Genomic DNA, 16,511 nt, shown 5'->3' on the forward strand with positions numbered 1-16,511 from the left:
TCATTTTGGAGATTATAAAATAGGCCCAGAATGATTTAACAAACCCATATGCCTATAATTTCAGAGTTCGTAGGAACCTTATAGGTCCTCTAGTCCAACCTACTCATTTTACAGATGAGGAAACTGAGACCCAGAGAGGGGAAGTGGCTTGCATAAGGTCACATGGGTAAGAATTCAATTCAGTAAATATTTGTTAAACACCTACTATGTGCTAGGCATTGCATTAAGTGCTGGGAATTAAAAAAGAAGAAAAAACTGTCCTGTTCTCAAGGAGCTTACAATCTAATAGGGAAGACAACATGCAAACAAATATATACAGAGCAAGGTATATAGAGGATAAGTAGGAAATGATTAACGGAGGGAAGGTACTAGAATTAAGAGGGGGTAGGGAAGGCTAGCTGTAGAAGGTGAGATTTTATTTGGGACTTAAAGGAAGCTGGGGACATCAGTCATTAGAGTAGAGGGAGACCATTCTAGGCACAAGAGACAGCCAGAATTAATATCTGGAGTCGAGAGATGGAGTGTCTTGTTTGTGGAACAAGCAGGAGGCCAGTGGCATTGAATAGAAGAGCATGTGGTGGGGTGTGAGATACAAGATGACTGGAAAGGTAGCACAGGGCTAAGTACTGAAGGGCTTTGAATACTAAACAGAGCATTCTGTATTAGTTCCTGGAGGCAATAGGAAGTCACTGGAATTTACTGGGAAGGGATGTGATTGTGACACAATCAGATCTGGGTTTTTAGGAAAATCACTTTAGTGGCTGAATGGAGGGAGAATGGAATGGCATGGGGGAGAGACTTGAGGCAGGCTATTGCTAAGGTAACAAGGGCCTGGAAGTGTCAGAGTATTGAAGTATATGAAAGGGGAGTATTCAGAAGATGTTATAAGGTAGAAGCGGCAGGCCTTGTAACAGTCTAGATATGGGGGGAGGGGGAGGGTGGAAAGATAGTGAGGAAAGCAGGCTGACTCCTATATTGTGAGCCCGAGGGACTGGGAGGATGGTGTTTCTCTCTACAGTAATAGGGAAGTAGGAAGGGAGGTGGGCTTAGGGAAATGACAATGAGTTCTGTTTTGGGACATAGAGAGGTCTTAAGACATTTACTGGACATCTAGTTCAAGATACTGAAAGGCAGTTGGGGATGTGAGATTAGAGGTCACCAAAGAGATTGGGGTAGGAAAGGTAGACTTGAGAATCATCAGCATAGAGGTAATTAGATCCATTAAAGCTGATGAGATCACCATGTGAAGTAAGATAGAGGGAGAGAGAAGAGGGCCTAGGATGGAAGCCTGATAGACATCTATGGTTCAAGGAGGGTGATTTGGAAGAGGATCCAGCAAAGGAGACAGGAGTAGGCAGATAGGTAGTTGGAAAATCAGGAGAAAGTGGTGTCCCCAAAACCTGGAGAGAGTATCAAAGAGAAGAGGATCAACCATGTCAAGGACTATAGAGGTTAAGGAGAATGAGTGTTGAGAATAAGCCATTGGATTTCTCAGCTAAGAGATCCTTAGTAACTCTAGAGAGGAATAATTTCAATGGAATGATAAGGTTGGAAGCCAGGTTGAAAGAGAGTGAGAGAAGAGAAAGTAGAGGCACCTATTGTAGACAGCCTTTTGAGGAGTTTAGCTACAAAGGGCAGAGAGAAATAGGACAATAATTAGTAGAGATAGAAGAATCAACTAAGGGCTTTTTCAGGATAGGAAATAAATAGCAGAAGTAAATGTAATGGGGGGGGCAGCTAGGTGACACAGTGGGATAAAGCACCGACCCTGGATTCAGGAGGACCTGAGTTCAAATCCAGACTCAGACACTTGACCCTTACTAGCTATGTGTCCCTGGGTAAGTCATTTAACCCTCATTGCCCCACCAATAAAAAGAAGAAGAAGTAAATGTAATCCTATGATTCTTGATCTAGTACTCCTCCTTCCACTGCAACACAATGCCAGTTAATCTAGTATTTTATTTCCAAAGGTCCATCTCAGCTCTGGGCATCTAGGTGGCACAGTGGATAGAGCTCCAGGCCTGGAGTCGGAAAGACTCATCTTCCTGAGTTCAAATTTGATTTCAGACACTTATTAGCTGTGTGACCCTTGGCAAGTCACTTAACCCTGATTGCCTCAGTTTCTTCATTTGTAAAATGAACTGGAGAAGGAATGGCAAACCACTCTGGTATCTCTGCCAAAAAGAACCCAAATGGGGTTGTGAAGAGTCAGACAGGATTGAAAAGACACAACAACAAAAACAAAACACATACACCCCCACCCCCACCCCCACCCCCCACACATAATAAAACAACCCAGTGGCTACCTAGAATTTGTGTGTGTGTGTGTGTGTGTGTGTGTGTGTGTGTGTGTGTGTGTATTTTTGGAACTCAATTTCACAATTCATACACAGAATGCAAAAGATCCTTTCAGGTGGCAAAATTTTGAGCCAGGTCTTTTATCTTTGACACCCTTGAACCTTTCTGTGTCCTTCTCTTTGTTTCTCAGAAGAATAGTGCTGTCTGATTGCTCCTGAGCTCTTCAATGTGTATAGAACCTTCTCAGACCTGTGCTCTGAGGATCGCACTGAATTTCATAACTCTGCCTCCTAAATCTTCATTTTTTCCAGAGTAAACATTCATCAGTACTCTCGATAAAGTTGGCTATAATATATTTTTTTAAGCATTTAAAAAAAATTTTTTTTTTTTAGTGAGGCAATTGGGGTTAAGTGACTTGCCCAGGGTCACACAGCTAGTAAGTGTTATGTGTCTGAGGCCAGATTTGAACTCAGGTACTCTTGACTCCAGGGCCGGTGCTCTATCCACTGTGCCACCTAGCTGCCCCCAAAGTTGGCTATAATATTAGTGGAAAATCTGCCTTTATTATTACCCACTTATCACAGGACACACAACAATAATGTCCAAATGGGATCTCAGTGAGATGCACAAAAACTTTTTTTTCAGAGAGTATAAATATATTCAGTAGGGGCAGCTAGGTGGCACAGTGGATAGAGCACTGGCCCTGGAGTCAGGAGTACCTGAGTTCAAATCCAGCTTCAGACACTTAACACTTACTAGCTGTGTGACCCTGGGCAAGTCACTTAACCCCAGTTGCCTCACTAAAAAAAAAAAATTAAATATATTCAGTAGTATTTGTAAAACAAACAAAATTTTATTTTCTATTGATATCTTTTTTGGTCACATTAATTCTGAATACATCCCCTCTTCCTCCCCTACCCATCAAGCTCTCCACTATAACAAAGGTTAATTAGCAAATAGAAAAAAGCCACTTTAACAAAAGTAACCAATTAATGACAGTGTCTGATAATATAAGCTATAATTCACATAATTCTTTACTTCTGCAGTAAAGGGAGGTGTCTTTGATAAAAAATTTTTCTGAACCAATCTTGGCCATTATAATTATAGCTAAGTCCTGGTTAGTTTGAATAATGAAACATATAAGGTGTTCACATATATATATATTTGAATTTGTTTTTCAAAGTTATAATTATATATAACATGGTAATTAGTTCCAGACCAATGGAAATATGCAGTATAAATTTAAATAATGTGACCACTTCACAGGATTCATCATTCACATTCATTGAGGCCTAGATGTACATAATATTGAGTTTCATTCAGCAGGAATTTCTGTCAGCAACCACTCTATGGCCCCACTGGGAACAGATCAGGTCCTCAATCCAGATACGAGCTTCTCTGAACTTCCAAGTACCTGAGGATTTCCCATGGAAAGAGTCATTCAACTTTATCAAACTTGAAACAGAGAGAGCTTTTTTGAGTTCTTGACCAGAAGGGATCCCCAAAAGAGCAATTATTGAAGGGTTCTGTGGAGAATTTTTCCTCTTACCTTAAACTTATTTTAAAAAATATGCCTTATTTATGATACCGTACATACACACACACACATTACAACAGTCACTTCCTACTACATTGTCTGTCAATGTGAATCCTTCTTTACAATAAAGAAAAAAATTAGCAAAACCAACTGCATCTAGAGAAAGAACTGATAAATAAATGTATAGAATAGTTTTATATGTATATGTGTATATACATGTATATATATATATATGTGTGTGTGTGTGTGTATACACACACACACTCCTATTTGTGTCTAATGGTGGCCATCTCTAGGGCAAGGCGGGGGGGGGGGGGGGAGGGAAGAAAAAAGAGAAACCAATGATAACTTTATTATATATTTAGAAGGAATAGCAAGTTGTACATAATAGATTTGCAGTTTCATGTGCAATCTCTTTTTATTATACTATATTATGGAAATGCTTATTTTATTCCATAAATTAAAAATAACAATTTAAAATAAAAAAAAAAACAACTGGGGGGCAGCTAGGTGGTGCAGTGGATAGAGCACTGGCCCTGGAGTCAGGAGTACCTGAGTTCAAATCTGGCCTCAGACACTTAACACTTACTAGCTGTGTGATCCTGGACAAGTCACTTAACCCCAATTGCCTCACTAAAAAAAAGAAAAACAAAACAAAACAAAACAAAACAACTGACATGATGACCATATCTTAAGCATAGGCAACGTTATGATCACCATTTACTACCTCTCTCCTGAAATAAAGGAAATGTTCCTTTATTTTTCTTTCAAATTTTGAAGACACTTAACTTACAGAAAAAAGAGGAGGAGTAGTAGTAGTAGTAGTAGTAGTTTGAGATTTCAATATTAATATTACTGTGAAGACTAGAGTTCTGATGAGCCTGTAGCTAACCCAATCTATTCATTCATTGTTTCATTCATTCTCTTTAGCAAGAAGAGCACTGCACTAGTACTGGAGGAGATGCTAAAGTGGATAAGGCACAGTCTCTATCTAACATCTATACAGCATTTTATTCTTTTTAGAGTATTTTCCTATAATCCCGTTTTTGTCCTCCTTTTGTGTCATAACCAGCAAAGGTATTGTTTCATATTCTACAGAAGAGAAAACTTGTCTCAGAGAAGGTGAATGACTTGCACAAGGTCACAGAGTGTGACAGTATAGGTGCTAGAACTCAGGTTTCCTAATTCAGTCTTTCTATCAAACTACATTATCTTACAAAGGCGGCTGAAGCAGGTACTATGGAGGGCTTAGAGCTTGGTCAGACATTGAAGATGCCTAGGTCATTTACTGCATCCTGTTCTGATTCTTGTCTTGCCCATGGACTTCATTGACTGAGGAAGAGTGAGGCTGATGACTGTGTAACTGCCTCACTTGAATCCAATTCAAGGCAATGCAATGCAAATCAAGATCTCACTCATATTTGATGTCATTGGTCTTCTTTGAAAGGACAAACCGCTACTACTATTACTTCATAAATACCATTGATATTGATCTAGATAGCCACAATAACTTCTCTCAAATAACTCTTACTTCATTAAATATGAGTCAGCATTTTCTAAGATAAACCAGGAGATCTTGGAAAGTGTTTGTTTGGATGATGAAATGGCATGCAGAACTTTGAGGGGGAGGGAAGTTTTCAGAATTTATATAGCCATTTTGATCATTTGAGTATGTCTTTATAATTATGATTTATTCATAATTATAATTAGGACATAACCATAAAATTCTACAGAAAAATCATACAACTGTATTTGTGTGATTATGATTGTTAAAAATTCTTCAAACTGAACCCAGGACAGTTAAGTAAAATACAGGTTTTGTGAGGATTGTTGTTGTTGCTGCTGTTTTTCAGTCACTTTCAATTCTTCATGACCCCACGTGGGGGTTTTTTGGCAAAGATACTGGAGGAGTTTGCCATTTCCTTCTCCAGTTCAGTTTACAGATCAAGAAACTGAGATAAACAGGGGTGAGTGACTTGACTGGGGTCACAAAGCCAGTAAGTGTCTGGGGCCAGATTTGAACTCAAGAAGATGAACCTTCCTGACTCCAGGCCTGGCCCTCTGTGCACAATGGCACCACCTAGTCATCCTTCTTGAGGATACCTTTTTTTTTTTTCTCCTTGTTTCTCAAGTTCCTAGCATTGAGCCTTGTATACTGCAGGGGCACTGTAGGTACTTATTAAGCCTTGTTAAATGGGTGAATTGAATGAATCCTGCAGAACCTGTGCTACATAATTATCTATATTGGTGACTGATCCTACAGTTAGAGAGTAAGCTCCATGTGATCAGGAGCAATATCTGTCTTAAAGTATCCATCATCCCCTGCATTGTGTGCCATATACAGTTGGTTCTTAATAAATGCTTGTTTGATGAGTGAATGAATATAGATATTAAAGGTTTTCCAAGTGTTTTCCTCACAATGTTGCAGGGGATAGTATAATCCTATCCATTTTCCACAACAGGGAAATGAGACAGAGTTTCGATGACATTCTCAAGGTCACTTAGCTAGCTATTCTAATGTTAGTAAGAATTCTGAAATGGATATGGTGACTCCAAGTCTAGCATTCTTTCTGATACATACATTGTTAGCTAACCAAGCCTTTCTAACTAAATCTTTTTCAGTAATAAGCTTTATGAGATTTCTGAGGATCGAGGCTAGGGCCTGTGGCTGATCTGTCACTCAACCAGTGCAGGCTTTGGGCTCCTTCCCCTGCATCTCTCATCCCAAAAGGAGAATATTACCTTCCTCGAAGAGCTCACTAGAGAATATCTGACTGGGGCTTCTAACACCTGGGATGGAAGATAATTTGTCATCCGAGAGGGCCCTCATAACCAGATGGTTTCCTTACTTTTCTTACCATGGAGACCACCAATTACCTGTTCTGTGATAGGTGAACATTCAGCTAGACTCGAGTTCAATTGGGAAGGTAAAGCATGCCTTCAGGGCCCTGGTCTTTGTTCTTTGTGCTCACTTACACTACCAGCAGTTCTGCTTCAGATTCTTCTTATTAGGAAGGAAATCAATGTGACTTTATTAACACTGGGGTTTTAGGTATTTAATGCATTATGTTCTTGGAAAAAAAATTGGGGGCATATATACATTATAAGGAAACAAGCAATGAGAAAGCTTACCAGGCTGCCTAGGCATAGAAAACTCTTAGGATATCAATAGCAAAAAGAACTGTTTAACCTGATGTAGTGGGCCTGGAATTAGGAAGACCTGTGTCAACATCTAACCTCAGACACTTACTAGCTGTTAGACTCTGGGTGAGTTACTTAAACTGTCTGCCTCAGTTTCCTCAATTGTAAAACAGAGGTAATAGTAGGACCCACCTCCCAAGGTTGTATAAGGATCAAATGGGATAATATTTGTAAAGTACTGTGAGAACCGGGGCGCCACCCCATGCCAAGAAAGACATTGTGAGATGACCTTTTTCTAAGGTCAGACTGGTGTTCCGGAAGCTGCCTGACATCCCAGAAGTTGCCTCTATTCATAGAAATGCCTGTAAGTCATGTCAATTAATGGACCAGCCAATTAGCTTGGAGCTGTGTATGTGGGGACTGCCTGGCTTCTGGGAGAACTGGCTGGGACTCTGTCTCTTTTTGGAAGTGTGAGCTGCTAGATGAAAGCCAGTTTTTCTATCTATCCTGCATAGATCTGAGCTAGGTTCTTCCATTCTTTCAGAGACCTGTGCTCACTCTCTCTCTTCACTAACTTCTAATATACTCTAATAAATACTCGAAAACCTAAACCGTTGCTGAATTTATCAATAAATCTTAGCTAGTCCCCCCCCCAACACATTGGGGGGACAGGTAAGGCGAACACACATTAGATTTTAAATATCACAGTACTTAGCATAGGATCTGGAACATAGTAGGTGTTTATAATACATTCTTGCTTCCTTCCTTTCTACATGAAATTTCTTTATATCATGACTGATGTGGTATCAGTAGCTTGGTTTCACTCTGTTTGTGTATGTGTTTGTGTATGCCATTAAAGTCTGTGGAAGACTGTACCCCTTGATGTAGAGAGCCAAGGCTGAGAGTAACCCTACTTCTTGGTACTGTTTGATCTGTGGTTCTCAATTGGTGACCAAAAAGGTGATGTGAAGATGCGGATTGGGCAATGAATAGTCTACAACATATTACCAATAAGGACTCGAGTGATTTGGAATTGTATTGATCAGAGTAGCCAAATCTTTCACAGCTGATCATCATCACAGCACTGCTGTTATGGTGCACGATGATCTCCTGGTTCTTATCAATTCACCTTGCATCACTTTATATAGGTTTTGCCATGTTGTTGGGTTTTTTTCTGAAACCACCTCCTCATCATTTCTTAGAGTACCATAGTACTTTATCACAATCATATATCACCATTTGTTCAGCCATTCCCTAATTGATGGGCATCCTTTCTATTTCAATTCTTTGCCACCACAAAAATAGCTGCTATAAATATTTCTGTACGTAGAGTTCCTTTTCTTTGATCTCTTTGGGCTATAGACCTACTAGTGGTATTGCTGGGTCAAAGAGAATGCACAGTTTTATGGGTGAGCAGTACTGGTCCCATGAGATCATAGGATTTAGAGCTGGAAGGAAGCTTAGAAATCATACTAGTTAAAACTTCCCGTTCCCCCTTTACAGTGGAAGAAACTAATGGTTAAGGAGGATTGTTTCTTTTTCTGCGGAGTAGTTAATAAACAATAGACTCAGGATTCGAATCCAGATCCTCTGGTTCCAATTGTGATAGTCTTTCCAAATTATCACCCTGTTTCTCTATAGAGCTAATACATCGAATACAATGCCCTTGTTTGATAGATGGGGAAACTGAGGCCAGAGAGAGAAAGTGACTAACCCTAGGTCACACAGAGAGAGGCATCTGCTATCTCTGTAGCTCCCAGAAGTAGAAGGACCCTGAGGCTTTCAGAAAGTAGCTCATTTCCATTTGTAAAAATGTAGGTTATTCTTAACTTCAGCAAAGCAGACTTAAGGGAATGAACTCTGTGACTTTGGGGACAGGTGATCTCCACATTCCTGGTGATATGTGAGCTGACCTGGACTTGTTTAGACTGTACATCCAAAACACCAATGATACCCAGCACTTAACTTTCTAGAAACTTTGTTCCTCCTCCAAAGCAATGTCTTTGTTCTTGCTTTGTTCTGCCAAGGTCTGGGCTGATGGTGCTGAGCTTGCGTAAAATAACACATTTTTTTTTTTCCAAGCACAGTTTAAATGCCAAGAACAGTTTTTAATGATCACTTTTCTCTTTCCCTGTATTTTCCTCTAAGGAGTGGGCATGTTTGGGTAAGATACTACATTTCAATGGATCTGTTATTTTGGCCCAATGAAGCATTCCTGGGCGGTTTATTTTAGGAGGGGTTCCAATTCGTTGCTTCTGGTTTCCAATGACTCGGGTGTATTTTTCTACATTGTCCCCCAAGGCCATGTTATTGTAGATAGTTACAGCTCTTAAAATCATTATCTTATCAAAGCAAGTACCACAGAATAGAAGTGAAGGGGGCTTTCCAAGTTAGTCTAGGTTTGAATGCTAAAGAGCCCAGGAAAAATGACTCAAAAAAATGAAACTATACACAGTTTTATGGAGGCCTGGAAAGTAACAAATCCAAGCAGGAAAGGTCTCAGCTCTGGATGGGAAAAGGCTTCTGGCCTGCTCAGGTTTACACATAGGAACTAGTGGTTGTGGGAAAGATACTCTGCCTCCCTTTGCTCTCCCCTCTCTCCCAAGCCTCTGATAACAGCCCTGGGGTTTGGGCCAATTAGAGAGAAAATAAAGAGCATCCTCTAGTTTCAGTTACGAATTTCAGGTCCTCCTTCTGCCCAGGTTAATTTTCTTGCAGCATCCAATGTAGATATCACACAGAGCTGGATTTGCTCAAGTGTTTTAACAACCATATAAAAAGATGCCTTCAGAAAATTCTTCTAAATTAGCTATAAAGTCATTACATGATGGACAAGTTTCATCTGAAGGCCAATACTCAATCCAGGTCAGGGAGTCCAGAGGATACACGTATCTGCCAAGAGAAATGAAGGCATTTTTTGTCAGCTAAGACCACTAACAGAGAATACCAGAATAGCCAAGTTCCTCTCAGTTACAAAAAACAAACAAACAAACAAACACCTGAGAAAACAATGCCATACCTTGACACGGAATGTTAGAGTTTTAAATTAGGGAAATGGAACGTTTCTGGGCAACACTGAGATTAAATGTATCATCATAACTATGTGTACCTGAAATGAATGGAAACCACTGCTATTATCTATATTCATTGCCTCTGCTTTTACTCTCTCTTTCTCTCCATACTTTGCAATCTGTCTTCTGATCTCATCACTTAACTAAAACTGCTTTCTTTAAAGTTACCAGTAACCTCTTAATTTCCAAATATAAAGGCCTTTTTTTTTTTATAACCTTATCCTTCCTGACCTCTGGGCTGTATTCATCACTGTTGTCTGACTAGTATTTCCTCCCTGAGCTTTTGTGACACTATTCTCTGCTGCTTCTTATCATACCTGTCTTAACTAACTGTTCCTTTTCAGTCTTCTCTGCTGTATTATCATCCATATCATGTCCTCGAATGAGTGTTCGCCAAGGTTTGGTCATGGGCCCTCTTCACTTTTCACTCTCTCCTTACTGGCCCCATCAGTTCCCATGGGTTTAATTAACACCTCCCATATCTATATATCTAGTCCCATTCTGTCCCCTGAGCTTCAGTTCCTTATCAACAATTGTCCTTCATTTTTGAAGAAGACCAATGACATCATGGGTGATATCTTCACTTGGACATAAATTGGATATAATTAGATATAAGTGAGGCAGAGTTGTACAAAGTCATCAGTGTCACTCTCTTTTCCTGGGTCAATAAAGTGCAGTGACAAGACAAAAGTCAAAATGACTAGTGATGGTTCAGGATGCAGTGATGACCCTGGTGTCTTCAATGTCTGACCAACCTCTAACCACTCCATAGAGCCTGCTTCAACCATCTCCATGGCCATTGGAACGAATTGTTCTCACCCTCCCATTCCACCAGGGGAAGTTTTCACATGCTTGGAGAAGACATCCCCCTAACTCACTGACAGGTTTGAGGCCTGTCAGTTACCCTCAACCTGGTTTAGCCCATCTGCTGAGATGGATTACTAGAGTATGGCCACTGTGAATGTTATAGTTCCTTGGAGCCACAGGTGAGAGTTGGGTGAATCAGGTAGAGACCAAAGATGGATAAGTAGTTATGAAAAGGGCTTGGCAAGCCCTCACACCAGAAGTGCTAGCTCTCCGTGAACACCACATACACCCTATCTGATGTCTATCAGATACTTATAGCGGGGTATTTCAGAAACATGTTGAGTTTTATACTTAGAATATCCAAGACTGAACTTGTTATCTAAAAGTTTTTTCAAACTTCCCTTATTTTTGTCTAAGGTATTAATATTAATATTCTTTCTGTTTCTCAGTTGTACCCTTGTTGATATTCTCAACTCACTTTCCTTCACTTCAAATAATCAATCAGTTGCCAAATCTTGCTCTTTCTTCCAACATATTTCTCACATCCAACCCCTTCTCTACTCACAAAATTAGTTCAGTTCTTTATCACCTTGTGCCTAGATTATTAAAATAGCACCTAATTGGTCTCCATGCCTCAAGTCTCTCCCCATATCAATCCATCCTATACACTGCTGCCAAGACTTATGACTATGCCATTCACCTATTCAATTAATTACAGGGTCTTAAAATATAAACTCCTCTGTTTAGCTTTTAAAGCTTCATAAATTTTCCTTAACCGTTCTTTCAAGCCTCATTGGACATTACTTATCCTCCTGCACCCTATGAGTCAGACAAACTAGCCTCCTTAATACTCCTTACATTTTGTTGTTTTTCAGTTATTTCTCATTTTTTCTGACCCCCTTTAGGGTTTTCTTAGCAAAAATACTAGAGTGGTTTGCCATTTCCTTCTCCAGTTCATTTTACAGAGGAGGAAATTGAGGCAAACAGCATTAAGTGACTTACGCAGGGTCACAAAGCTAGTAAGTGTCTGAAAACAGATTTGAACTTAGAGAGATGAGTCTTCCAGACTCTAGACTTGGCACTCTATCCACTGTGTCCCCTAACTGCCACAATTATGTACAAATAAAACTCTATTTCCCATGTCTGAGCCTCTGCCTCTTGTCCTTCAAGATGTAGCTAAGCAGCACATTCTCCATGAAGCTTTTCCTGACCCACTCAGTTGCTAGTGCCCCCTCCCTCTCAAACTACCTTGTATTTGGCTATTTTTAGTGGTCTGTATTCATTTTGTAGAGTCTTCTGTATGTTCTTGTTTCCTGTTAGCATGTGAGCTCTTTGAGAGTAGGTACTGTTTTGGCTTTCAGCTTTCTATATTTGGAGTCTAGTAGTGTTTAACAAATGCTTTGACTGATGACTCGTTCTTCTACATGAGCACTTACATATCCCCCTTAACAAGAGTCTGACTCCCAGAAGTTGCCATCATGTAAAACACATCTGGGAATTTAGATAGAAGAAATAAGTCAGGGGCAGCTGGGTGACGCAGTGGATAAAGCACTGGCCCTGGATTCAGGAGGACCTGAGTTCAAATCCAGCCACTAGATGTGTGACCCTGGGCAAGTCACTTAACCTCATTGTCCTGCAAAAAAAAAAAAAGTCTTCGAACTCATGTATTTCCCTCAACAGGACAGGCATAGAACCATGCTTAGGCCTTCAGCCACACCATTATTAAAAAAAAAAAGATTGAAAGCATCAGGGAAGAGGTTGACAGCAGAGGGAGAAGACAGGAAAATTGAGAAGCAATGCAGTAGATTGTAGGGAGAATCAGCATAGAAGGAAATAGTCCTCACACACATCAATGTTCACTTGTTCCTCCCTCCTACCCACTCCATGGTGCAGTAACTATTGTTCTCAGTAGTGACCCTAAGCCATTGCACTTAAATTAAATTCTGTTCTATATATACTATTTAATAAGGCAAGGGGGATATATAACATTTTATAAAAGAGATCTAGAAGGGTTCCAGGCATCTAGAGAACTCATTTCTATTCCAATTCTCCTTCCCATGCAATCTTAGATAAGTGAGGCATTGCTACATCTCTTTTCTGAAGTTATAAAAAATGAACTCGACATTTATGGCAATTCCTGTGTTACTAATACTAAAGAGAATGAACTGGAAGCACATCAGGATGGACTCTACTAAAGTAATTAACATTAAGGTTGCAGAGATTTCATGCAGGTCAGAATGGAAATGACCTTTCTGCCAGGACAGTTATGCTTTGCAGGAAAGCTCACCCTCTCCAAGCACTGGTGACTTACTTGAAACTGAAATTGAGTTTTATCTGAAGTGCTTCCTTTCCCATGATCAAGTACTGACTCTCATTTTCAATGTCAATATTGGTACATGTGTTCTTCTTAATGAAGATGACTTCAGCATTTTTCTGAGCAAGAGCTTTCCCTGGAATACAAAGGAATAAAGTGAATGCACCAAAGTCCTGATGTTGCAAGGGTACCACCCCTTCTGCCTCCCCTGTCCCCCTGTCCCCATCTATATCATGCTCTCCAAAGTCGATTGTAACTGAAGTAGTTAGTATGATAGCACCTGGATTTAAATCTTGCCCTTGCTACTTATAACCTGTGTGACCTTGAGCAAGTCATGTGATTATGATATTATTATTATTATTAATACTAACACTTCTATAGCACCTTACAATTTATAAAGCATTTTGCACACAATGTCTCATTTAATCCTCACAACCCTGGGAGAGAGATGCTAGTTTTTCCCCATTTTATATTTGAGTAAACTAAGGCTGAGAGAGGTTAAATAATTTTCCTAGGGTCACACAGCTAATAAGTGAGGCGGGATTTGAACTCAGGTGTCCCTACCTACAGGTCTAGCATTCTATCCATTTCACTCCTTTCAGCCTCAGTTTCCTTATCTGTGAAATGTGGGATTTGGGCTAGGTGACCTCTAAGGTAGCCCTCCCATCTCTAAATAGATGAGCCCTCTGGAAACCTTTGAGTTGGCACATCAAGAACCAGCCCAAATCCTACCCCCTCCATAAATCCTTCCTTGATTTCAAGGAGCCAGAGGCGTTCTCTCCTTCGGCATGAATATAGCACTCTATTTCTCTCTCTCTCCTATTAGGCTGACACATTCTTTTCTTTTAAAATTCTTTGGTCTTTTCCTATCTCCCTCACTAGCCTTTAAGTTCCTTGAGGGCAGGGAGGCTTCATGACACAATGGAAAAATGCCCTGGAGCCTTAAATTTGAATGTCAGATCTTCTGTTTATCACTCCTATGATTTTGGTCCAGGTGCTTCTTCCCCTCTACAAGTCTCAGGTTCCTTTTCTTTTTCTTTCTTTCTTTTCTTTTCTTTTCTTTTCTTTTCTTTTCTTTTCTTTTCTTTTCTTTTCTTTTTTTGCGGGGCAATGAGGGTTAAGTGACTTGCTCAGGGTCATACAGCTAGTAAGTGTCAAGTGTCTGAGGCCACATTTGAATTCAGGTCCTCCTGACTCCAGGGCCAGTGCTTCATCCACTGCACCACCTAGCTGCCCCCTCAGGCTCCTTTTCTATGAAATGGGGGGAAATGGAGGGAAATGGAGGGAGTTGGATCAATTGATTCTTCCAGCTTAAAAATCTGTGATTCTATTTACTTTCTTATTCTTTAGAAATCTCCCAGTGTCCAACACCAAGAAGTAGAATGGTAACTAGAGGTTCTGGCACATGGGAACAAGCATACCAGAATGTACCTGAGCACACCACCACCATAGGGGTGGGGATAGAGAGAGACTGGGGCCTCCTGCTAGAAAGGTTGCTGCTGGGGAGATGAAGCAGAGCAAGGTGAAAGAGGCAGGCAGGAGGAGAAGCTCATCATCTAGTAGCTTGTGTTTTTATCTAACTGTTGAGCCGGGTGCTAGGCTCAGTTGTATCTACCTGCTACAATAGGGTCAATACCCTATAAATTTTGGGAAAAGCTCTAGTTGGCCAGACCCTAGCTATGGCAGAGAAGTATAGATGGTATTTGTCAGACATTTATTGCATGAATGAATATGTTCTCACCAGTCTTGTAGACATCTAGAAGGGTTGCAGTGTACTTGACAAAACTATTTTCTTGAGTGATGGATGAAATCTTGACTTTATAAGCTAAAAAAGAAAACAATCAAGATAATTCCTCTGATACAGCAATGATGTGTTAAGGGCTAAAATTCTAGCTAAACTGTCTAAAATATCTAATGAGTGGTCGCCAATAAATTATAAGCTTTAGCAAGAGTTAGACTTTTAAGCATTTATTAAGGAGAATAAGAATTTGGTAAGGAGAGAGAGAAAGGCCTAGATTCCTATCTATTAAAGGGAGAGCACATTTCTAGCACCGCTCTCCACCAGAGTCCAGAGGAAAGAGCGTCAGACCGAGCGCTACTCTCTTCCTTCTTCCTCCCACTACCCAACGTCACTTCCTGATGCCAAAGAAAAGACTCCTGGTCTTGCCCTCAAAGACCTTCGCTTCATGGGCGGAACTCTTCTACAGTAAGTCTCCAGCAGGTGGCATCATTCCAATCGTTACAGATGTATCATACAAGTTTAGTAAGCTGTTTTTTTAAAGTCCTGAGATATCTTAATTGCCTATAAGCTAGGATAATTATAAAACTGATAACACTTTGTTTCTGGGGGGGTTTAATTGATTTATTTTAAGGGTCATGGACATATTTCTCATGCTCTTAAAATATCACTTTAACCATAGTTAGTGGCTTGTTGTTTTTCAGTCTCATCTAACTCTTTATGACCTCATTTGGCATTTTCTTAGCAGAGATACTGGAGCGGTCTGCTGTTTCCTTGTCCAGCTCATTTTATAGATGAGGAAACTGAAGCAAACAGGGTTAAGTTATTTGTTCAGGTTCACAAAGCTAGTAAGTGTCTAAGACCAGATTTTAAACTCAGATCTTCCTGATTCAAGCCCCTCCCGCCACCCCCATCCATTGTACCACCTAGCTGCCAATTCCTGCAGTTGGGGAAAGTGAAGCTGGTAGATTGATTGAGCTCAGGAGTTCTGAGCTGTAATAGGACTAAAGCTGATCAGGCATCTGCACAAAGTTCAGCACCAATATGGTGGGTTTCCAGGGGTAGGGGGGCACCTGGATGCCTAAGGAGAAGGGAACTAGTCCAAATGAGAAATGGAACAGGTCAAAGCTTCCATGCTGGTAAGCAGGGGTCCCACACTAGTCTGCGTGAAAGACTAGGTCTCTCCAACACACACACACACACACACACACACACACACGCTACTCTACTAAGAATTTCCTTACCTTTTTTTAAACCTTAGCTTGGGCTAATTAGAAATAAGGGTCACATTAATTTCAAGTACCTTTTTTCTAGATTTTCTAGGATCAGAAATATATAGACAACATAAAGACACATCTGATATTGTGAAGTTAAAAAGACCTCATCTATGGGGCAGCTAGGTGGTGCAGTGGATAGAGCACCGGCCCTGGAATCAGGAGTACCTGAGTTCAAATCCGGCCTCAGACACTTAATACTTACTAGCTGTGTGACCCTGGGCAAGTCACTTAACCCCAATTGCCTCACTAAAAAAAAAAAAAAAAGACCTCATCTAAAGGACATGCAATGACTGCACATTATAATCTATATCAAATTGCTTGACTTCTC

The 16,511-nt window shown here is 40.3% G+C and overlaps 1 protein-coding gene across 1 annotated transcript in view; it reads right to left on the reverse strand.

The window, feature by feature from the left end:
* Nucleotides 1–9,063: 9,063 nt before the first annotated feature.
* Nucleotides 9,064–16,511, reverse strand: part of C5 (complement C5) — a 118,059-nt gene continuing 110,611 nt past the window's right edge. Inside the window, 3 exon segments of the mRNA XM_043980716.1 lie at nt 9,064–9,868; nt 13,166–13,304; nt 14,910–14,993. Of these exon segments, the coding sequence (XP_043836651.1) occupies nt 9,739–9,868; nt 13,166–13,304; nt 14,910–14,993 (353 nt within the window). The 3' untranslated portion in view covers nt 9,064–9,738.

Source organism: Dromiciops gliroides, chromosome 2 (genome assembly GCF_019393635.1).
Source record: "Dromiciops gliroides isolate mDroGli1 chromosome 2, mDroGli1.pri, whole genome shotgun sequence".
Lineage (NCBI taxonomy): Eukaryota > Metazoa > Chordata > Mammalia > Microbiotheria > Microbiotheriidae > Dromiciops > Dromiciops gliroides.